Raw genomic sequence first — 25,318 nt, 5'->3', positions numbered from 1 at the left:
AGCTCCTGCATGTTTGTTTGATTTAGAGATCTAACTTGGCTTATATTGCTTATTACAGTGACCCTTCCTGTTTCCATGGCTTTTTCTGACATTTATGTCTTGGAGCCTGATGGGTTCATCAACGTCTCCTCTAGAGATTGTGCTACCTTCTCTCCAATTTTCATATGAGACAATCTTTTTGCTGCGACAACCCATCTTACTTCTGGCTTGTAAGACTGCACCCTCAGTTGCTTCATCCTCCTCAGATTGAAACCTAGGTTGCAATAAACTAGTTGCAGCAAGTGTTGTAAACTAGTCAGCTGGAATATCCACTGAGAATATATCATGTGATTTGTCACCATCTAACAATTTGGTTTTGCAATGAAGATCCTCTTTCACTTTGTCACCTGATTGTTTAACATCTGATAAGTCCAAGCTTGAAATGGAGCCTTTCATAGGACAGTTAAATATCTTGAGTTTCACCGATAGATTTATTTGATTTAATCAATGAATTCTTGGAAAACAACAAACTCTCATGAATAATTAAAGTTTTAGGGTCATCATCATAAAGTATTTCATCAACTTCTTCTTCCAAATCATCTTCAAATCCATCAAGATTATCTTGGACGTCGAAACTATCGTCCTCCATGACAAAACTTAATCGTCCTTGGAATGATTTTTCATTTTTTTTCATCTTCTCTCAATCCTTGATCTTGGTTTTACCTTATCTATCTCGTGAGAACTGCAAGTGCTTCCACCATACCAATGCTTGACCCTTTAGTCAGATGATAATCAATTTTACCTTCAACCGATCTAGAACTTGCTTATAGTCGAATATTTACTCTACTTTCTTGATTCAATCAACAAAATTTTCTATCTGTGATGTGCCAAAAAATTCAGATAGATCAACTCAAATTCTGAGATCTCCATGTCGATCTTCTCAACCACGTACCTTACGATTTTCAAGATTTCACATTACCGTTGCTACATGCTGGGTTAAATCTGCGACTTACCTCTGTAAATCCTCATTCTCATCTTGGGTGCTATGACCACAGTGTGAGATTTCATCAATAGAAATCTGCCTGACACAACCCCGATCATGACTATGACATTAGATCCAACGCTTGACTTCCTCAATCAGAATCTATCAGTTCTGATACCAACTAACGCCGAATGAAATTGCAATTATGTTGCGAGCTGACTATAAGGGAGTTTGTCGAAAATGTAAGAAGAGATAACTATTGTCCTCCAAATTTTCGTAAAAATATAAATATTATTTAATAATCGAGAATTATTATTCAAACAGTTAAACAAACATTTATATAACTCCACATCTAATACACAAAAGAAAGTAAAGAAATATTAACATATAAATCACAATTTCTATCCGGTAAAGAAAGGAAATAATTTTTTTTAAAAAAAATTATTTAACAAAATCATAGTTCTAAAATTCCTAAACAGACTTAAATCTTAAAAAAAATAAAAGATAGAAATAATCAAAAATATCTAAAACACTAAAAATACTTTAAATACTAAAAAAATAAATATTATCAAAAAATAATAATAAGCTACGGATCTCCTTGCATCAAAGCCACAGCTACTCACTGGAAACAAATTGTTCTATAATTCTTCAAACTAAATATCAAGAATCCCAAATGTCAAAATAAAATGCAATCAATAATCATTATTTTCTAACTCTCATCTGTCTTGAATGAACAAAGTATTAATAAAGGATCCCGAAAGGGATGCCAGATAGATTTTGATTGCTAAAGTCGAATAAAAGAGGATTAAAAAAAAGGAGAGTGTACAAGCAATGATCTCATGAAAATATTGTGCAAGGTACAATCACTTTTGGCATAAACACAAGTAATGATTCTTGTGAGATTGCTAAAAGATGATTAAAAAAAAATAGGAGAGCATGCTAAAAGGGCCAAACACAAGTAATATTCTTGTGAGATTGCAAAAAGCATCACAAGTGTAGGAAGAAGGTACATAAGACATGGAAGGAACATTGAGTTTTTACCGTGGATAGAAAATAGACAAAGGTAAAAGAAAATATATAAAATAAACTAGATTGTTAATTAATCAAAATAGATTGATATTTAATAATATATAACATATAAATAAATAGTTATTAATTAATGTAAAGTTCTAATCTTCAAAGCTTAACTCAGGCCCACAATAAAAAAACTTTTTTTTTTCAGAATGATTGGATTCAATTTTCAATTAGGAAAATTCAATATCTCATGGTGATGTCACCATTGACCAATAATTATTTAATGCTTTTTTAATTAAAAAAGCAAGTTAGAATTTCAATTTATAATTTAATGCCGAACATCCCTAAACCCCAAATCTAACTGGTCATGTGTAAACCCTAAATTTCGGCTTTTCATCATTTCACCAAATCCACTTTGATTAAGTTAACAACAGTTCCCATGTGTTCTTCAACCATACAACTACATTTAAATTTAAAAAAAAAAACTAAAATTTTTATACCTGAAAAATCTAACATTAGCATATCTTAAATTTTAATAAAATAAATACTAATTAACGGTCAGCCTAAGTAAACGCCAGTCCAAGGCCGATCAGCTCCGAGCGTACTCCATGTCTTCTCGTCGGGCGCTCAAACTCCGAGCTGTAGCAAGCACGTCCCCGTCTCTGCAACAACCAACCAAATCCATAAATCACGAATCACGATGTAAAGAAAGAAGCGACGACTGTGTCGTGGGCGGTCAGCTTCCTTCCTGGCCCACAACGGACACGGTGTCACGATGCGATGCGTGGTTTTTACAGCTCGTCCGCTTTCTGCGTGAGCCGTGTGATTGAGGGGGGTGAGAGAAGATCAGACGATAGGGAACTTACCGGGCGGTTGGTACACCACCAAGGAGGCCCCATTAAAGTCGCACGTGCCCGAGGCACGCCCCTGCGTCTGGTAGTAACTGTTGAAGGCGTACGAAGCGTGCGCCTCCAGCGTGTTGGGATGGAAGCAGGCGGCGCCCGGCTGGATCGCGCGGCAGTCCGCTCCGCCCTCGCCGCAGGCGTAGTCGAGTGCCGCCTGAAGCTTCACCGCCCCGGCCATCTTGTTCGCCACGCACCAGGTCGCTCCGGTCGAGCTCACGCGCTCCGTGCTCGGCGCCGGGGAGATAGCCCGGCCCCTGTTCTCATTCCACCTCCTGCGGCCGCGGGAGTCGCCACCGAGCGTGAACGCGATGTCGTACACCTTCTGCTCATCTGGATAGAACAGCCCGTAATTCCTCTCGGACTCCGGGCCAGGCTTTTGGTTTTCGTTGAACAGCGCGAAGAGGTAGATGTCGAGGTCGGCTTGGGGCCTCATTGGCGTGCCTGCGTTGCCAGAGAGGATGCGCCTTACCAAGTTACCATTGTAGGCGGCTGCGTTGGCTAGGCCAGCACCGGTCTCCTTTTTGTCGCCCTTGGACGGCCACCCAGTCTCCGATAAGACGATCTTGATGTCGTCGTAGCTGAGGGCGGACATTGCGGCGAATACGGCATCGATTTGGGCGTCGAGGAGGCTGTAGTAGCGGAGATTGCTGCCTGCATCAACGACGCCGGAATTGGGCTGGAAGAGGGCGTAATCGAGGGAAATGGCATCGGTGTTGTCCTCGTATGCGAAGAAGGGGTAGGCGTTCACCATTATATAAGATCCGGTCTGGTGCAGGAGCTCGAGCATCGGCCGCATCACCGGCTCAGCGAGGTCAGGCCGGAAGGCGCCGGCGGAGGGCGGGTACGAAGTCTGAAGAGCAGTGAGTGCGATCGGAGACGAGACCTTGACGGCGCTGTCAAGACCGAGCCGGGCGAGTGCAGCGTGAAAGTTGCGCATAGCCGGGACGAGGAAATCAGTGAGATTATTCGGGTCCGCAAAGACCTCGTTCCCGACGGCAACAAACTTCACGAGGGTGGAAGGGTAGTAGGGTGCGACGTTGCGCTGGACCCAGGCGAGAGCGAAGTTGCGTCGGGTGGCAGCGGTAGCGAGCAGCTCGTTAGGGACAGTGACCACGGCCTCGATGCCAGAACCGGCGAGCGCGCGTAGCACGGAGGGGTCAGCGTCGTAGAGCTTGACGTTGGTAACGCCAATAGACTTGAGAAGCGCGACCACGTTCTCCGGCGGCGGTAGGTTGTCGGCGACCCGGCCATAATTCACACCAATAAACCCTGCTTCAACTACGTACCAAAACCGACAGAGACGTGATTAGAGAAGAATGGAGAAAGGAAAGGAAAATTTTGAACCTCACCTGAGGAAGAACTGAAGACAAACGCCGAGAAGAGCAGAAAAAGAATCTCCATTCGCACCATTGCTCCGCAGCGATCACAGGAACGAAGAGGAAATAGGCGGAGACAGGGGAGAAGAGAATAGCGGAGCGGGCTGTTTATATAGTGCAGACGGAATAATGGGGAAGCAGTGAGCCAGCGGGCACCCGTGGCTTGTGGGGAGAGTGGGGGAAGCTGGGTTAGCTGGGCTCCACCCACGTACGCGAGCTCTATAGCCTTAGGGCCGACGTATTAGGAACGTGCTCCGGATCCGCCGCTCTGTTTCCGTCAGGAAACAGAATCATTCATTGGTGTGGCATGTGGCACACAAATGACCCAGAATAATTCATTGGTGCATCTGAGCCGCGTGGGGCTTACGTGGCATTAATCTGTGATATGGAGCGGGATGGGAGGTTGTTTTCGCGCCATCAGGAGAGCGGGACCCATACTAAAGGTTACCGTTTCACGAGGCGCTCGTTGCGGTTGCGTTTCTAGCGAAGGGGTCCGACTCCGAGAGGGATAGGGTGGCGCATAGGAGGTGGTAAGTGCGGGAAGATGGTAGCCGTTGGATTAGAGGAGGGGCGTGGGGAAACGCATTCAATAATTTTGGTTAAATGGGAAGTGCAAAAATGGAAAGAAAAAAAATATGGTGAAATATAATTAATGTAATGAAATAATGGACTGGGCAGTGAATTAGTACAATTAAATAATGCGTTGAACTAAAATATAATGGGTGAGATTGTAACTTTAAAAGTTTATTCCACAACCTACCACTGACTAGTCAATAAGTGACTTTAAATGCCTCAGATATAATGATAGCATGATTAATCTGATATTTAAAATTCGAATCTCAATTACAATATATTACAATGTATTTTCCTCTAATAAATTTAAGAACGTTATCATTTTGGACGAATAAACTGAACACTTCTTGATTTGTAAATGAAAAATTTCTATGAAAATCAGACTAATTATTCTAAGGTGTGTTTAGTTCAAGTTATCTTATATAATCTTGATTATATGATTATTAAGTAATCATATAATTAAGATTATGAAAATAAAATATAATCAAATGTTGTTTGATTTAACTTAGATAATGCAATAAAAACTTAGTTGTTTGAAGATTTTAATAAATAACCTAGTTTAATATTTTACTGTATTACCTCAGTTACAAAACTAACCATACATATTACTTTTTTTTATTTTTTTTACTTTTTTTTTACTTTTCTTGTTTTATGTTTTTTTACGTTTTTATGTTTTTTATTTTTTACGTTTTTTCCATTTTTTTAGGGATTTTTATTTTTTTACGTTTTTTAAATTTTTTTTACACTTTTATGTTTTTTACATTTTTTTTATTTTTTACTTTTTAAAAAAAAAAATTACGTTTTTTTTGTTTTTTGTTAATTTTTTTTACGTTTTTTATTTTTACTTTTTAAAAAAATTACGTTTTTTGTTATTTTTTTACATTTTTTATTTTTTTGTTAATTTTTTTACGTTTTTTTATTTTTTATTTTTGCTTTTTTTAAAAAAACTTTTACATTTTTTTTATTTTTTTTACATTTTTGTTAATTTTTTTTACGTTTTTTTTTTAATTTTTTTATGTCATTTTCCTTTTTTAAAGTTTTTCTCTTGAAGGTATTTTTGGTAAAAAAAATTGTTAATCCTGAAATCAAGAAAAACTTCTGTTTTCCGAGATTTTCTTATTCCATGTTGCATGTCCTTTTAGTTGACGTGTCGAGCATGGAACATTACTCAAGAATCATTGATTACCTAAACCAAACATGCAGGGACGAAGCCAGGAATTTCATATCGAAGGGGCGGAATGTATGTGTTTATGTTGAGGGGAGGCGATCATGTCGTTACCTCCCATTCACCTCTCTTTCATCGGCTATTCCTATACCTCATACACTTCTTATACCTAAAAATTATGTATGGGGGGGTGACCGCCTCTATCACCTTCCCCTGGCTCCGTCCCTGTAAATATGATTTTAGTTGATAACCTTGGATGGATAACTAAAATTATCAAAAATAATCCTCAATCAAACGCACCCTATAAATTTATAGAACTGAAACTCCATGACACGAGGGTCGCATTCACTTCTTTATTCATTTGGTGAAAAAGTTAGATAACTTCTTACAAGCGTTGAGCTGTTGATTATATATATCTATATATTTTCTCTGATGGTAAGAACTACGTTGGCATAATGGATTTATTTACGCTTCTATCACCTTCCCCTGGCTTCGTCCTAAATATGATTTTAATTGATAACCTTGGATGGATAACTAAAATTATCAAAAATAATCTTCAATCAAACGCACCCTATAAATTTATAAAACTGAAACTCCATGACACGAGGGTCACATTCACTTCTTTATTCATTTGATGAAAAAGTTAGATAACTTCTTACAAGCGTTGAGCTGATGATTATATATATCTATATATTTTCTCTGATGGTAAGAACTACGTTGGCATAATGGATTTATTTACTAATCAGCTCTCTCTTTGTTTTTCATAATAATTCAAATTATTACTTAAGGTTATCCCTTTATAAGTTTCATTTACAAATTTTAGAAGGACAACAACCAATAGCATATGAAACAGGGCAAGTAATTATAGTAATTATACATAGCAAGATTAAACAAATGGAGATATAAATATATATAAAGGCATGCAACTATGATTATTTCTACCTGACAACTTGCAATAGTAATCCATATTGGAACTAAAGTCTTGGTCTATTTCCTAATCCAACCGAAAAATACTATGGATTTCAAAAATCAGAATCAATATCAAACTTAAGTGGAGGCGTTACTTGAGGCGACAGCATGAGAAGGTTAAGAAATGGTGGGGTTATGCGAGAAAGAAAATAAACCCGATAAGGAAGAAAGGTCACAAGAAAGAGAAAAGTTCGGTTGGGATGTTTTAACTTCACTTTTGCAACAAAAAAAAAAAAACAGTAAGTTTAATAATTTATCATTGGGCCCTTTTTACTTAATCAATTTATATTTTTTTTTTCTGATATGACACGACCCACTACTGAAAAGACTCTTTAACGTAAGCGAGGCATACACTTCGGCGAGAACACGAGTTTCCAATTGATTTATGAGTAATACATTCCTCGACAATCGCCACTTTGGGGATCGGCTCATAACCCAATTAAAATACATAAGATAACTAATACCTTGACCTTTATTTTAAAACCTTACGGTCAGCGTTTCTGAGATGGCATCATCATAAATATATGCATCCAAGATGCCAAAGTTACGTTGATCGAGAGCCAGCGCTATCATCCTAGAAGGATCACTTCATGTGTAGCAAGAGCAACTCTGGTTTTTCTATCAACAATTTCCACTCGTTGCAGAATCTAGCAACTGTAGCTCCATCAACAATCCTGTGGTCAGCTCCAACAGTAACCTGTGCGTCCAAGACATTTAGTCATAAAAATAACAAAGAGGCAAAACATGCAAGTAAAATCCCACAGGAGGATCAGTTTCCTGTGTAGCCTTGGTTCTTCAGGATTCTTGGTTTTGGGTTTTGCCTTTTCAAAAAGATTGTTTGCATAAACAGCACACCTGCTCTCTCCTTGTATTCAAAATAACTTAGTTCAGTGAATTAGATCTCTTTCTTATGTTCCAGTTATTTTGATGACCAAAACATATTCATTTTAGAGAGAGAAAATTATGCCAATGGATCCTTTAGAGTGAAATGATTATCCAATTTACTTCTAATGTTAAAGAGAACAATCAAAGATCTTTTCCTATAAACTCCTAGATAGCCTATTTCAACTCTAAGAACCATGAAAGCTTGAGCTGAGACTTGGAAAACTCTGGTATGTTTTTATTTTTTATAAATAACGCAATGTGATTTAGACCATCAAAGAGTTTCTGCTAAAACTTCCTTGATGTTCCAAAAATATATCATCTTATCTAGAAAAGCATATGAGAAGCTTTTTAGAATTGTCGGAGTGTTTGAGTCAAAAGGGTCCAAAAAGTCTATATCAATGCTTTCTTCAAATTTCATCTAGAATGTTTAGGAGGTGGATTTTAGTTGAAAGAAGCTAATAAGGAATTTTTGACCAAAACTACTTAATAACTGTTTTGGCTAGAAGATTACCAAAAGGTTTCTAGGGTTGAATTTGAGTGTACAAATGTTTTTGAGTTGGAAAAGAGGGGTCATTTTTTGAGTTGAAGATGACCAAATTTTTGATCAAATTTCTTTGAACATCTATTTCAACTAAAAGAATGTCAACACTTCACTTGAAACTCTTAAAAAAGGTGTGATTTAGTTTTCCAATCTAAATGAACATTTTGGGTCATCATCGAGTTCTTTTATTAGAACTCTTGATGGTCCCTTTTAACTTCAACTTGAAAAAATTTTAGGTATTTCTCATCCTCACTAATCTACTATCATAATTTTTTTTCTAAAAAAAAAATTAGCCATTAGAATAATTGGAAAAGGTAGAAATTTAATTCACTAAACTAGGGAGGGATATTTTGAAAGTGCATTGTTTGAGCAAAAACAAACTAAGGTAAGCCCCTTGCAAAAAACTCAAAAGTAGATGCGTTCATTAAAATGAAATACCAATGATACTGTCCGAGGGATCAACTTTGCTTGATTTAGCATGAGATATGACCAAGTAGATGGTATAGCGATAATAACATGCTAACAATTGCATATAAACAGTTTCACAATTAAGAAATAAGAAAGACAATGTAAACAAGTTAATCAAACTAAAAATGAGAATGTTATAATGAACGTGTGATATTACTAGAAACGAAAATGAAATAATATTACTTTAAAGAAGTTAAATGTATTTCTAATAGATGATAATTAGAATGATATGAAATTGGTTCAAAGAGAATAAATCAATTTCCTAATCAATTAACTAAAAAATCAAAGAGATAAAGGAGACCATAAAAAATTATAACTAAGTATACTGATATAGTCTTTGTATAAACTTTAAAAGAAGAACCAAATTCACACCTGATCCTAAGGACTCGTGTGATAATATAGTTTGATGACCACGATGAGAAAATCAACTACAACATAATAATAAATGAAGAAATCCAGACCATGAAATCATAATAATAAATGATGAAAGATGGATATTAAATGAAGAAATGCATCGGACTAAATACAATGTATGGAAACCATACAGTTGGATTGGAGCTCAGCCCTAAATACAATGTATGGCAACCATACAATTGGATAGGAGCTAAGCCCTTAAAAAAAAGTCCAGGGATTAGGGCTTGCTGGTCAAATGAAATAAGGTTAAATATGTTGTAATGGATTGGTTTTCACAAATAACTAACAATATTAAATTTATTCTGACTTTTCATCTAACAACAAAAGCACTTCGTTCTAATTTTCCAAGTTTGACTTTACTTTAGTGATTTGACCTCACATGTGTCTACTTTTGTGTCTTACTCTGAGTTTTCAACCAATACCTAAAGTTAGGTGCAAAACAATTAGCTGGAGTCAAACTTTAACCCTTTACTGGTTTTAGATCATAAATAATGGGTCTCAAAAACTCAAGCTGCAAGATAACTGTAAAACATATACTTGGATTGAGCAGCCACATAAACACTCGGAATCAAACTTACAATTTAACTTTGCAAATAAAAGAACTAAAACAAGTGATAAAACTAACAACAAAGACCTTTCAGATGGGTGTAGTAATCTTTTTCTTTAAGAGAAAGGAAGGAGGATAAACCCAAGTCTGATATTTTAAGAACAAATAAATAAATAAAGTAATTGTCAATCAGTATGGACACACAGCATGATTTAGTTGTCGAGCCTTCTAGGTCTTCGGTGTAGCTGGAATTCAGCTTTACAAACATCTAGTTTGGCAAACTGTCTTATGCCAAGATTTTCTACTCATTACTCCAGACCATCACATCTGTAACAACCTACATATTTTCTGATGACTGGTAAGTCACTTGATCCAACTTGTACATCAATTTGCCACATAAAACCCAACTGTTTTTGCACTTAAGCAAATGATGGTTAGGATTCTCATGTATAGTGACTATAGTCCACAGTTTTTCCTCAGACACCCGCAGTTCGATCCCCAACTACGGCGCATTTGTAGGGATTTTTCATGAGCACGCAACAACACAATGCTGGGTTTCTGGGCCACCCGTCACAAGTACTTCTTGATTTACCCTTGCGGCAGTGGGAACTTCCGTGGTGTTAGGTCGGTCGCCCCAGATTCGATGTTACATGATTCATAATTTTTTTATAGTCCACAGTTTTTCTGAACTTATTATATATCTCTATCACATAGGCAAGCACCTATGCACTCATGTTCGTGCGTGGAAACACGCACTAGCTTCTCCGGTTACCATGATTAACCTCCCTCGTGATAGCCTTGGGCAAGGTACGGCGGGGGCACTGGGGGCGAGCGTTATCACCTTTTGGCCCAATGTTCGTGCGTGCAAACACCCTGCACATCCATGCAAAACTATTTTGGCTTTTTGCCAACTCATGATCAAGATTCCCATTTCTAGATGCAGATGTTTTCTGACTGTGGACATTTCGAACTAATACCATATTACTCACATGTGTGCAAGTGCACACCCACACACTCAAACATGCACCCGCGCATGTGCATGGACATACCTACCTACATAAGACATGCACCCCACACGCATGCATTAACGCACACCCATTTGACTACATGCACTTATGCATGCCCACACGTGAACTCGCAAACACTTGCACACTTATAGGGCCTACCTGCTCGTTGCCCACCTACACTGACATGCCCAATTGCCTGCCAGTGCACAAACACACACATCCACATGCACACACGCTCGAAGTTATAGCCAAAATGACTAAACCAAAACTGCAAACTAAATGTGTTGGGATAATATTTCCTTACTTGTGGTTAGTTTTTACTATGATATATTGATATTTTATTAATGAAATTTAAGCTAGACGTTTGTATTTAATGACTTGCTTGAGCATATAGAGATTACTAATAGGTTATGGAGATTGAGGTGATCAAGCTTGGATAAGGGACCTCATAGATCAAGTATGAAGTGGTGAGGAGCTTTACAATCATGGATAGTCAACAAGATTTAAGAACCAGACATCCGTATGTTTGATTATTGTAATATTGGGTTTATTTCGAATAGATTGATCGTTATGATAGGATTTAGCTTCCACAGAGAGTTTGTTATCTATAAAGCTTTATCTAAGTCCCTAGAGGATGTTTGAGAGGTTGTGTCGAGGTTTGAGATTGACCCTCAATTGTTGGGTGGTCATCAAACAAATTGGGAAAAACATCGATCAACCTTTAGATTGAAGGTGAGTTAACCAAAATCTAATTTTGGACATACCAACAAGGGTCCTAGATATAAGTGTCGACAAAAATAAATGTTATATCTATAAAATAATTAATTAAAGAAAGGGTGTAATTGTAATTTGTAAAACTTCTTAGAGCTCTTTGTAAAAGTGTGATTAAAAAGCAAACACCAGCCTTTTTCTCCCTTCCATGACTTCTTCTTCCCCATCAACCTTGTTCCTTTTTATTTCCAAAAACCGTAATCTTCTTCCTAAAAAAAATATTCTTCTCCCCACTGAAGTCAACTGCAAGTCGCACGCCATCGCTACCAACCCCACCCTCGTCGCGCCACCGACACCCCACAGCAACGAGCCTCTCCCATTGTCACCAACCATTTTGCTTGTTGTCGTTCATAGAATTTCGTCCAACAACAAGGTAGCAACATCCCTACCCTTCCCTTCTACTTCTTTATTCCAACAATGTTCGGAAGTTTCCCCTCGTTATTGTTACCAGTTGCCCTAAATCCTGAATTGGTTTCAGCAGTGGCAAGTTGGCTTCTCTAGCCATTTCCAACGCACGTGTTGATCCAACAGTGAAAGGAGGGTAAAGTTTCCTAAGCCAAATTGGTGTGGGTTGAGCCACAATTAGGTGGATATTTTCTACTTGGTTCTTTTGAGTTACCTTGTGCATGATTAAACATACAATATAAATGGTATTAGATAATTTTAAAAAATGGAGAAATCATTTACACACTATTTGATCATAAAATAGGAAGTAGATTAAAAATATTAATATAAATTCTTGCTTTCTTTATAAATTAATTTAGTTCGTGATGATAGGGAATAAATAATAATTGCATTGAGAATTAAATTAGACCTTTTATTAGGAGACAATTAGGGATAAATTCTCTAAGGTCTAAATTATACACTTGTTAGAAGAAAAGTTAATTGTAAATTCATATTTACCTTTATTGTTTAATCATATCTTTTATGTTTGCTTGTCCTTTCTTCACATTCTAATTCTCTATCTAATTGTTGTTGCCCTATTAAAATTTATTAATGAGATTTACAATAGACAATTGAAATTTAGAAGTAACATAGGAAAGCTTAGGGGAACCCCTTTTAAAAAAACTTGAATCATCATAAGAAATAAAAAGTGAACCAATAACATAAATAATTATGTCGAAATAATCCCCATCAACTGAGTAATATGAGCGAAAGCTTCGGCTCATCACTCATAAGAAAGTATATAGCTTCTCAACCAAATTAATAAAAAAAAATGGGTGTAACCACCTTGTGCCATGGAACTTCGATTCGAAAAAAAAAAAGGACAGCTCGGTGCACGAAGCTCCCGCTAAGCGAGGTCCCAGGGAAGAATCCATTGTACGCAGCCTTACCCTGCTTTTTGCAAGAGGTTGTTTCCAGGATTCGAACCCGTGACCTTTTGGTCACGGAACTTCGATTCTATAAATTATAAAAGTTGTGAAATTATTTATGATAGATTAATAATAAAATAATTCTTTATAAATATAGAACATTTGCTTAGTGCTTAAAAAGGGCTTTTGAGTCTTTTCATGCGTTTATAGGCTTCAGCCAAATTGAGATGATTTTCCTCATTGGGTGGATTGCGGGTCGGTCATCCTATTATTATGTCAGACGCCTTTCGGATAAATTGCGGAGCATTCACCCTGTTAATATATGTATATGTGCATGCATATGATGCATTTTGTTACGAGTAGATTGCAAGTTGTTCACTTTCATATATAGTGCATCCTTCTCAGATGGGTTGTGGGTCGCTCACCCTTATTTTACATTTATATATGATGTATTTTCGTATTAGGTGGATTGTGAATCATTCACATCCTTGATGGACGAATTGCGGGTTGTTCAACCACTTAATCAATTATGTTGAATTTTCAAATAAAGTAAGACTAATATTATGTAATATTGAAAAAGAGAAAATAAGGAGAGCTGACGAAATTAATTAAGAAATGAATGAGAGACGAATAACTAGAAACGAGTAATAATCAAATGGTGCTCAAGAATATGAAAACATAAACTATCAATCATGTTATTACCCTCTTTGATTTTGTTTTCATGCACTTATCTGCTTTCTCCATTTTGTACTGAGTTGACTCTCCTTTTCGTTTGACCTCCAAATTCAGATTTAAGGCGATCTTCGAGGTTTAGTTAATATTACAAATGGTTGCTCAAAGATGCTCAATAATAGTATTGGATACAATTCTATAGAATCCATTTAGTTTATTTTTTTATTGCATAGATTGTTGCTCTATACATTTTGATATTTTGGTACTTTGATATTTTCATTTCATTGTCAGCATGAGGTTAGTTTGTCAGTTGTGTCATGGATATAGTAGAACCATTGTTTTGAGACAAACAACATATTAACATTTCTATATCATTTAATAAATTATTGCATATTCATGTTTGGATTTAGCCTAGTGCAACCTTAGGGGTATTATTTATGATTTTTTATGTAGTGATGAACATTTTCCGAGCAAGGAAGCTATCCCTTATAAAGGGATGGAAGCCTTATGACAGTAAGTGTTAAGCAAGACAAGGCAATCTTGAACATTGAGTATCCAATGGTCATATTCCAAGTGTTAATCAACACAAAAAAAAGATTAACCAAGTCAAGTAACGTCGAACCTGGAGTGATCAGCCCGACCCCACGAAAGTTTTTCACCAGTCACATGGGTAAATTAGAGAAGTGAGGCTCATCTTGACAGCCAGCATTCTCAGGTCCAATACCCATTAAGGAGAAAAATTCTCAATAAGTGTTAATCAAACACAAGTACCTAGAAATGGTTGTTCAAACTTCAAATAACTTTTTAGTGGATCTTTTGGCAATAATGCTTATAAGAAAGCATTCATAATAATCTTTCATCTCACTCAAGTGTGAAAAAAAACAAGCTTTGGAAGTAAAGAGTGTTAGTGCAATTGGCTCCTAATCAAGGTTGACCAAGCTAGAATTTAGGCTTTTGATGTTTAGCGATATGTTCGATGCTTGGAGATGAGGTGTTAAACAGATCAAAGTTAACTAGATACTTGACCGTAGAAGAAGTCCAAACAAATTAAGGTCGACTAGACATACGCAAACATGGAAAGTCCAACAAGAAGTTGGCAAGCAGACACTTAATGGGAAATCCAAATGGGATAAGGTTGTCTGGACACTTGGTTGATGAGAAGTCTAGGTAGGTCACGAAGACACTTGCACCGGAGAAGTTTAGCTGGTATTAGCAATTGATGGAAGTCCAGACACGTCAATGGTGATTGAATGTTTGGTAGATGTTGAAGTCGCAGAGTGGACTCTAGGCAAGTGTAGAGGTCCCAAATGAGTGAACTCTAGACACGTGTTAAAGTCCCATAGTAGTGAACACTAGGCCAGTATCAAAGTCTTAAAGGAGTGAACTTTAGGTAGCAAAAGCCCTAGCATGTCAAGTTAACTTGAGGTTGGATACAAAGTCCTAGTAAGTAGAGGTCGGCTAGATGTTGGGGAATAGATAAAGTCTAAGGCCTTTAAGAACTTTAGGTAGCAAAAGCCCTAGCATGTCAAAGTTAACTTGAGGTTGGATAAGAAGTCCTAGTAAATCGAGGTCAGCTAGATACTAGGGAATAGATGAAGTCTTAGGGACGAGGAGTCTCTAGGGACAGAAAGTGCTAGTAGGTTGTGGTAAATCCAATATTGGGTAAGGTTCAAATCGGGGTAAATTGAAGTCGACATGCACTGGGTGGATAAGGAACCCCAAAGACATGGGGTCTCTTGGCACAGGATAGACTCGACCTTGGTGAGGCTAAAGTCAAAATTGCAATGGATTGGTGTAAACGCCACAATTGATTAATGAATCCAAAACCATATAATTATGGTATGCTTAAATTTAAGATAACAACAGCTGACCAATGTAGTCAATTAGCAAATTTGAAACCACGAAGTTGTGGTTTGGATGGCTTCAGGATCTGAGCGCAAGCAATCGACTAGGAAGTTGACTTAGACTAAAATGCCAACGAACAAAATGAACATACCAATCGAATGATGGTAAATCGACATTTATAATAGTTAATTGGTGACATAGTGAGCAGAAGACGTAAATAACTGAAGTAGAAGATAAGGTCGACTAATAAACTAGTCAGATGAATAGGTTTGGTTCGAGGCGTAAAGGGTGACGTGTCATTGAGCAATTGACTAATGTAAAACAGTCGAGTGATCAACAAGAAGTAGTCGACTTATGAGGAGACTTATAAAAGATGATTTTGCGGAGGTTTCAAAGGCAGAATTCATGATCGGTTTTAGACCAAGTGTTGCTACTTCAGGACCGTTATGAGTGATCCACAATGACCACAAACAACCAAGCAACCTTAATTTTTTTAATTTAAATTCTTGTATTTTTGTTATTTGGTTGTATTCTTATATTTGTTGTAAAGAAAAAGAACTACAAAAGGTTTCTACGTCTCCGAAAGGTGTCCGAAGAGGAGAAAGTATCGCAATGTTACTAGAAGTAATCCACCGAAGGATCATAAGCTATGGAGTAGGAACTAGAACTTTTAAAGCATGTAAATTGGTTTGTAAATTTTTGTGCTTGTCTTTATATTTGTTTATTTTTCTATATTTCCACCGTGTAACTAACAAAGTGTAGAGACGAGTATGATCACGCATCTATTCACCCCTCTTCTAGTAGTGACATATAATCCAACAAAGGCAATATTTCATCCTTAAATTTAAATCTCTCTTGGGTAATACTATTCTGATTAGGCTTAGGTTTTATTGTTATGATGAAATTGAGGCTTTCATTTCATTTTATTAATATCATATCTACAAGTAAGAGATTAGATTCTATCATCCACTAGGTATCTACCTTGTCTAAAAGATCTCAGTCACTTGCTCAAGAAGGTATCTTAGTCATTTGCTCAAGAAAAGGGTATTTATTCTGAAGGTTTTCTTAGGATTCAGGAGGAGTTCTAGCATCGTCTAATATTCATTGTAGAGGCTTACTCCATTGTTGTTAAAGGAGTGATTTAGTTGAACTTTTGGGGTAATGCATCAAACACATCATATAATGTGGAAAAGAAGCATGGTCTAGAACACACATTACATATGTTTGCATTGTGATTTCATTTCTTATTCATATCCACTTATGTATACTATTACTTTGGTATTTTGATTACACACTCAAATTTGACAATTAGTTGTATTGTTTGCAAGAAACCAAAAGAATTAACTATCATCTATTCAAGCAATGGGGCTATCCTTATCCCAACAAAATGTTCTAATACCATGAATAGATTAGAAAATTGATCCCATTAGGTAGAATAAAACGTTTTGGTGCAAAATACTAGCTTAAACAAAGACAAGTTTCCAATTCTAGTAAAAGAATGTAAAATTTATACCACAAATATGCTTGCTAAATATCCATGAAGTTAAAGTGACCAAACTGAAAACTTACTGAGGCTACTGAAGCTGGATAAATATTGTCGTCGTCATCAAAACGAGGAAGTCTTTGAATTTGTCCAATGGCAATAATTGCAACTTCAGGTAAGTTAAGAAGTGGTGAACCAAACTTGCCGCCAACAGCTCCAATGTTGCTCAAAGTCAGTGTTCCCCCGGTAATATCTTCAGTATTTAGCTTGTTGCTTGATGCCATTTGCTGTAATCTGGCCAGTTCCTTGGTGATCTAATAACAAAAAGAAAAAAACAAACTTCTGATTGATTTTCTCATGAAAAAGTACAACTTATTGAGCGAATAGATTAAAACAACAGATGGACTAAATCAAGAACAGATGCACAGTTTAGTACAAAAAACATTCAGATAAGCTGTCCATCATATGGACTAAGGTGGACTCCTCAATCATCTACTTTCAATTGACCAATTATCTACTATTAGTCCATCATATTTAGACCATGAACCATGCATCATTTTCAAAGGTCCACATATGAACTTCACATAGGTCTTTCAGTTGTTTTTCTTATTACATCTCTTTTCAATTTCCTATGTATAAAAACTTATAATCCAAGATATCTAAGAAACTCACAAACCTCCAATATTGTAAGTGATTGAACCTTCTTTATGTTTGGCACAACAAGACCATATGTAGTTGCCATCGCTATACCTATATTATGATAACCTACACAAAACAAAGAAGTTAGAGACAGAGGAATAATGAAAGAATAATTTTATAATGCTACCAAGCTAGTAAAATAAGACAATATGACAATAATTATAGCCCAAATCCATTTGAAATTGATATACTTCATAGTAGAAAATGCATGTAACATCAGCATATACATTGTCCTAAAGCCTAATGATTAATTGATCATTAGTTCTAAGAAACTTATTCTTTCAAAATGTGCACTTCATATACCATAACCTTCTCTGAAGTTACAACATATGGAATCAGCAAAAGTTCAAGTACTAGTATATTATCCTAAAGAAACTTATTCTTTCAACATGGGCCCAGAATAGACCAGAACCTTCTATGAAGTTACAGCAACATATACATGATCTGTAATAGTAAAGCATGTCACTTACCACCTTGGATCACTAAATAAAATAACAAGAGGTGAAATGAATGACAAGTTGTATATTCCAGTAACACTTCTTAGTCAAATATACATCAATATTTAATCATGCTCGGAAAAATGCTTATCTCAAAAATAATCCAAGACAATGACTCTTCATTTCCCACAACAGGACAAAGGATACCCAGAGATATATAGACTTGTGAACTTAAGAAACAAAAGTCCTTTCAAAATAATGGAAATAAAACCAATGTTGAAATCATATAATGATTATCATGGAAGGAGAGTGAAATTTGAAACCTTTCAAGAAGATTTCATTGGTTTCGTCATTGAAGGAACTGTTTAGTAGGGGATATTTATTCAATGCCATTGAAAGAGACTTTATCAGAAATGGAAGATACGTGTGCTTCACATTCTGATCCTTATTTGCAGTCTGAAATGCTGCTTTAAGCTCTACAAGGGCATCAAAATTTATTTCCTCAACATAGTGAAAGTGTGGCACCTTTGCAGCCATGGTCATTGATTTAACCATAGACCTTTGGAATCCCCTGAAATAAAATGAATACTTGATTATATTCTAGCAAGTAGCAACAAAGTTATGGATAAAATATGAAAAAATAAGGTATAACATAGCCCTAGAGAGTGGATGTAAGGGTCATTCCCCATCATTGGGCTTATATCTTATCACTAATCACACAGAGACATCAAATAAAATAAACAGAAATCATGCTTCTGTAAGTAAGAGATGTACTAAGAAATGATACACTTGGCTACAATTTGAATAGTAAGAGTAGATTATGAAGTCAAATTGTCCAAAATACATATGTTGATGCACAAGGGAAAACTTTAAAACACCAAAATGTCCACCCTTCCAAATAATTCCTCTGTGATGAAGTTAATACTTTTTCAATATGAAAAATGAAGTGTAATTACATAGCATAAGGATAAAATGTATTGAATATAAATTGCAGATTTATTAAGATTGAAAATCAAAATTGCATGTTATCATTTCAAAACATCAACTTCAATATTCTTTTTGATTTTTTTCTTTAGCATGATAGTTAAACCTTATGTAAACATGAAGGCAATGCATTTTATGATAATGAATATCATTAATTACATATCAGTAAATGCCACCATGTATTTAGCAAATTATATGCTCATTATGATTGAATGTTATTAACTATATTTGCATATTTCATAAATGAGAAGAAAATTCCATTCCTTAAGCTTATTGTTGTGGTTCAATTTTCAGTCAATACTGAGCTCTTGTTCCAGGAACTGGAAACAGAACCACAAGTTAATAGTGTTATGTGTTATATAGATGAAGGTGGTATTCGAACTTGTGATCTTGACAACTTCCAAAACCCTTGCCAAGTAAGGAAGCTAGCACCTTCACAAACTGAAAATGAAGTATATCTGGAGTTATCTTTAGACAATTATTTCCTTTACATGAGATGAATCTTTCGTCTTTATAACATGTAGCTGATTACCAACAAAAAATCAACCTTTCCTACCTGACTGGAATTATCTTGTCTTCATGTTGTACATCATCAACATTATCTTCATAAAACCCTTTATCTTGGTTTAGCAGCTCAAGTTCATTAGTGTGCCCATCAATACTATCTGAAGAAAATGATTGTTCTTTGCAATGACCCTTGCTTGTAGCATATGTAAGGACATCTTCTTTGAGAATCCGCCCATCCTTTCCTGTCCCAGGAATATCATTTAAGACAAGGCCCAACTCTTTGGCAAGATTCCTTACAGCAGGAGTAGATAGGACACCTCCAGATGCTTCTGCTTTAGGTGATATTGGGGAATCAGGATCAGTCAAACAGACACCTCCAGATGTAACATTTATATCTCCTGCAGATGTGAAAGGAGTTTGAGAATCATCAACTTGTATCTTCACCAAAGTTTCCCCAACCTGCGATTATGATTGGAATACTTAGAAATTATACTAGTATCCAGAGCTACAGAATGATTACTCCACCCATATTAAGCACTAGTTTCTTTGACTTCCATATTGCTCAATGATATGAGAACCAAATGCATGCTAAGAAAACAAAAATGGGACTATTTGGAGTTTCAAAGAAAAGTATAGACAAAAAAGTGATAAACTTCGAATTAAGTTGAATAAATCATCCACACAACTCAGTTGTCCTGTTTACAATTAGAATTTCCTATTAGAGCAGTGACTGTCACTAATCAATAGTACAAACTGCAACATGTGGCACTTTTTTAGAGTTGGCAAATGAATCATTTCCTTCAACCGAGCTCTATGTAAGCCAACGTAGGTGATTAAAATAAGTGTTTACAAAAGCAGTCTAGAGTGGCCATATACCATATGCATTTAGCTTTATTACATGGGACTATCTATATGGTTGTATATGTGCATGTGGCCCACATATGCACCATGTGCTACCCTCTTATGTGAACACCAAAAAGAATAATAATCCGTTCATTCAAATTAGTTTTGGTTGAACCAAATCATATAAAAAAAATCTAAATATTACTTTCCTAGTTCCTCGTCAAATTATAAGGTTTTTGTGATAGCTTTTATCTTCAAAGGATTAGCTCTTGCCATAGCAAAACAGTTTTAGAAATTAATTTTTAGATTGGTAATTTCTAAGTGTTAATACACACACTTATTCTCCAAATACTAAATCGTATGCATCATAGCCATATGATATGTTCTAAATTATTGAAGAAAATAGATTGTTATATATCATGTGTTTTATATTGTACAGTTGCATAATTTTTGTATATGTGAAATTGTTGATCAGATAGGTTTATTAATATACTTTGCCATGCATATGTTAATATTTTACACATAACATAACAATTTTTTTAATATAGAAAGTATATGCCTTTGCTATGTGCCTTCACACTGTATCTGCACTATCAAGTGGGTAAATTGCATATGCCCTACATATGCATGTTAAAACCATAAACCAAGAGCGTTTAGATTCCATTTTTTTATGTTACTTATGGAAACCTAGTCAAACTCTTAGAAAAATACAAATTGGAATGACGGAACCACGAAGCACACCAATAGATTATAGAAATCTTATCTCGAAGAATCTCTTTACCATTATAAACAGGACATAAATTAGGCATTCGATGAAGTGTAAAGATTTTCTTTACTAATCTTAAAGTTGCACCGTTCAAAAACTTATCTTTACATACTATTATCTTACAATATATTAAAATATGTTTGCCAGCTGGTAGTAACTGGCTCTGACCTCAATAGAGTGTGACCCAACAAAGTCAGGTAGAGTGAAATTCAGATGAAAATGTGGCTAGCCAGAGTTAAGTAGGATAGAGTTTGAACAAGTTGAGGCTAGGTCTAAAGGGATTCCTCAGAACTAGAATCAGTTAGGCTGAGGTCGGTTGGCATGAGTGTAGCATTTGTCAATTTACCTGGGTTGTTCTAAGTTTGATCAAATAGTCTTGGCGTGATAGAGGGGGGTGCAGTGAGATGAAAGATTCATATGGATGGTGGAGTTTGGGCTAAATGAAGTGGAGTTAAGAGGGTTAAAAAGTTTATGATGGCCCAAAGTGAGTTAGAGATTGTATGAGCTAGGGAAAACTCGACGGTCAATGATGTCCTAAAATGGTTGGAGTATCTCACGGTCTCACCTTTCATAGGCCTGAGGAGTGAGCATATGTCCAATGGCCTTTTGCCAAGTTTTGTTTAGACATAGGTGAATCTAGCTTCTTTTTTTTTTCAATTCTATTCATCTGAACATATCTCGCTGCAGGGTTCACTCCGTTGATAACTTGAATAAGCTCCTGTTCATACTATTCCTTTGCACACGTCTCCTCCATTCAAATTGTCCACTTCATTTAGTGGATATTCCGCCATATGAATAACAAATATTTGGCATGAATCAAATTTATGTCCATTTGTTCCTGAAATATGTTTGGATGTTTTACTTCTATCTTTCTAATTCGACATTTGTATCTAGTACAATAAACTAATCAAAATTTAAATAGATAGATCACTTAGTAAAGTGATCTACACGAGTTCTACTTTGGTTGGAGAGGTGGAGAAACCAAAAGTAGTTATAGAAATGTTTCCACCATTTTTTTAATCATAATTAAAGCTGCATGGCATGAAACATGAATTTTGATTATTTATTACCTTTTCACTTTCTAGAACTATTACTTCAAACAAATTCACAACAGTAAATGAATAATCTTTAAACAGCAGAAGATTCATATGTATCAGTCCTTGTGTAAAAGTAACATAACTTGTGTATTAGCTAACAGGTTAGTTCATTCCTAAGGAGGATAATTGAACATATACGCATTTTTTTCAGTCCTATTAGCTCTAGATTTTTTTTCCACCTTCAATCACTTATTATGTGAGTAAATGGTACTCAGTATCAGATGCCACTAAAGACAAACATTAGCAAGTAGCAAATGCATAATCCATTCAACATCACATAGTAGTAATAGGTTAGTAACATTAACAGAATAACCCACATAATATGAGTAGCTCTTAAATGAGTGCAGAAATTGAATGACAATCATAGACTGATATTTAAACCCACCTTTACAATGTCACCAGGTATGCAAAGCATCTGAACAACTTTTCCTTTAAACCGGCTAGTTATTTCTATAGTTGCTTTGTCACTCTGCACTTCACAGAGTCTCTGAAACTCTTCTACTATATCACCCTGCATAAATATAATTTTAAATCTCTTCAAAAAAAAAAAAGGATTGAAGAAATAGAATTTGGGTATCTTTTTTGTGAATTCAATAGATGGTACCAAGGCATGTCAGTATTTCAGTATATGCTTCAAAAAAGAGGGAGAAATCCTCACATCGTGCATATCCAGAAACATTTGTATGACTGATGACGCACATGAAGCAAATCATAGTTCATTAAAAAAAATGTAATGAAAATGATCTCATATAAAGTTGGTATGATGTGCTGATACAACTGCCAACCAAAGGACAGGGATAACCAGAAAGGAGTTGAACCATGCACTTTTTTTTGTTAAAGGAATAGTAAAGGCATCTCACTCCAAGTGGAACCTCAAGATGTCATTTTGAAGGACTCTATTTTGCTAATTTTTTAAAAAAATAATAATTTTGTACCAGTATGCTAGATACAAGTAATTGATAATTTGTTACTCTGCAGAGACTAGTATCATTGCTGTATCCAAAGTGAAGCTATGGTGATTGAAAGGGGATAATAAGAGACTGTTGGAAGCTGCTGTTGGTGTGCTGGTGCAATACTGCAATGGAGTTGAGTTGTTTCGTATGACTCCCTGTATGGAAGCTGCTGTTAGGGTGCTATTGGTGGCTGAAGTTACTGAGATACCTTGTTTCGGGATCCCTTTTCATGCTAGAAATGGAGGTGGAGATGGAGGTTTGGAATGAGGAGCTGGGTCTTTCTATTAGATAAGTTTCTGGCTTCTAAACTGTAACATTCAGAGGGGTAAGCGTCGTAAATATTCTTTTTTGAATATAGAATAGGCTCACTTGCATTCATGCAAAAAGGAAAATAACTTGATACATGCTAGAATACATATTTACTTACATCAAAATGTTGGCAAGCTAGTTTTTCTTAGAAAAGTGCTAATGTTTAATTCGAAGTATTTGTGGGAGCATTAAAACGTATAGCATATACAGCTTTGATCTATCTTCAACATACTGTACTTAAAATGTCTCCCAAACATAGAATAAGCCTCTGCATCCCTTGTATACGAAAGCTAGACCCATAAAATTGTCATCGACCTTTGCTTTTCAGAAAGAAACAAAAGATAAAATAAAATAAAATCTAGCTTCGCATATCCTTTTCTGCATAATTGTTTCAATTCCAATCATGCCCAACAATTTGTTGGATTTTATCATCCCAGAAATAAAATCTACCAGTAGAATCACCATTCCTATCAATATACATAAAATCACCCGTTGATTTTGCCAACAGATCTAGCCATTCTCACCTCGCTTACAAACCATTTTAAGAGTTCGCATTCAGCAATCCCTTCCCCAGTCTGCGCTAGAGGAACGTCCACCACCTCACCGCCGGCGGCATCAACCCGCGCCTGACTAGACAACCGCCGTTTACAAAATCTCACGCAAACTCTTTCCGCCTACACAACCAATTTTGAGCACAAAACCTTCAAGGCGCAAGCTGGTAAGCGAACCAAAACAAGCAAAGCAAGTGCAGATGCTCACAGAGGACCAGTAGGCGAAGCTCCGGGAACCGCCAACGCGGAGCGGTGAAAAGGGAAGGAAAGAAGATAGGACCGACCTGAAAGGGCCGGATTCGGACTCCGACGTATCCGGTGGCGGGCGGAGTAGTGCGGCGGCGGGGTTAGTCGCGGCAGCAGAAGGGAGGCGGGAGACACGCGAGGCGGCCGTGAGGAGAAGGGATCTTGTGGATCTCCGTGGGATCATATCGGTGCAATGGGGAACGGGGAGGCTCGAGATGGTGGCGTCTGTAAATTAGCCGTAACAGCCCCGACGATGATCAAGACGGTGATTAGGAGTGTACGTGGCGATCTTTATCCATCTTTATCTATAGAGTTCGGGGGAAAAAAAAAAAGCTCCGTGGGGAAATTAACATTAGAAAAGTATCTTTTTTTCAAAAAAAAAAATATCAAATAAAATTTCCATGCATTGCATTGCATTTATTCCTTAAAGTAAATTCATATAAATTCTCAAGGAACTAATTGTGTGTTAGATCAAGAAATATGAATTTCAAAAAAAAAATAGATTATTTTTAATTTTATCGAAGGACACATGTTGATTTTTTTAAAAAAAATATTTCTTTCCAATTTTGTTTTTAAAATAATAGAGATATAAAACATACAAATAACTTGATGCCATTAATGCAAGAGGATGAGTTTTGTAATTAAGATTAGCTACTTAAATCAATACTAACAACTTAAAATATATAATTCAAAATTTGACATGGAGAAATTCAATAGGTATGGCATGGCCTTAAAGAAGTTGATACGGTAGGGGGAGTCAAGGAGCATTCAGAAGGCAATGTGACATGTGATGGAAGGTTTAGACAGGTCAAAAGGATTAAATAGTAAGCAACTTGAAAATCCTAATAGTTCAAACTTGATTTGAGGCTAAAGTCCTGGTTAATTAAAGTTGGCTTAAAGCTAGATAAGTGAAAGACCTAATAAAATAACACTAAACAAAGGATGAAGTCTCAGATTCAAACGGAGTTGAAATGCTTACTCAAGCTCACACTCCCTTCGTGTTGATATTCCTAAAAT

At 36.2% G+C, this 25,318-nt stretch overlaps 2 protein-coding genes across 2 annotated transcripts; both read right to left on the bottom strand.

Moving 5' to 3' along the window:
• Nucleotides 1-2,364: 2,364 nt before the first annotated feature.
• Nucleotides 2,365-4,328, bottom strand: LOC122006217 (glucan endo-1,3-beta-glucosidase 12-like). The gene is made up of 3 exons (XM_042561637.1): nucleotides 4,230-4,328; nucleotides 2,842-4,158; nucleotides 2,365-2,637 (listed from the first exon to the last, which is right to left on the bottom strand). The coding sequence occupies exons 1-3, from the start codon at nucleotides 4,288-4,290 to the stop codon at nucleotides 2,603-2,605; spliced, it is 1,413 nt and encodes a 470-aa protein (XP_042417571.1). The 5' UTR covers nucleotides 4,291-4,328; the 3' UTR covers nucleotides 2,365-2,602.
• A 2,989-nt stretch (nucleotides 4,329-7,317) lies between these two features.
• On the bottom strand, nucleotides 7,318-24,592 carry LOC122006216 (lipoamide acyltransferase component of branched-chain alpha-keto acid dehydrogenase complex, mitochondrial-like). The gene is made up of 8 exons (XM_042561636.1): nucleotides 24,264-24,592; nucleotides 24,029-24,178; nucleotides 22,628-22,753; nucleotides 19,586-19,995; nucleotides 18,369-18,616; nucleotides 17,586-17,674; nucleotides 16,996-17,223; nucleotides 7,318-7,660 (listed from the first exon to the last, which is right to left on the bottom strand). The coding sequence occupies exons 1-8, from the start codon at nucleotides 24,483-24,485 to the stop codon at nucleotides 7,547-7,549; spliced, it is 1,587 nt and encodes a 528-aa protein (XP_042417570.1). The 5' UTR covers nucleotides 24,486-24,592; the 3' UTR covers nucleotides 7,318-7,546.
• Between the last annotated feature and the right edge of the window lie 726 nt (nucleotides 24,593-25,318).

This window comes from Zingiber officinale, chromosome 7B (genome assembly GCF_018446385.1).
Source record: "Zingiber officinale cultivar Zhangliang chromosome 7B, Zo_v1.1, whole genome shotgun sequence".
Classification (NCBI taxonomy): domain Eukaryota; kingdom Viridiplantae; phylum Streptophyta; class Magnoliopsida; order Zingiberales; family Zingiberaceae; genus Zingiber; species Zingiber officinale.
The sequence above is the reverse complement of the archived record's forward strand: the minus strand, read 5'-3'. Positions and strand labels throughout refer to the sequence as shown.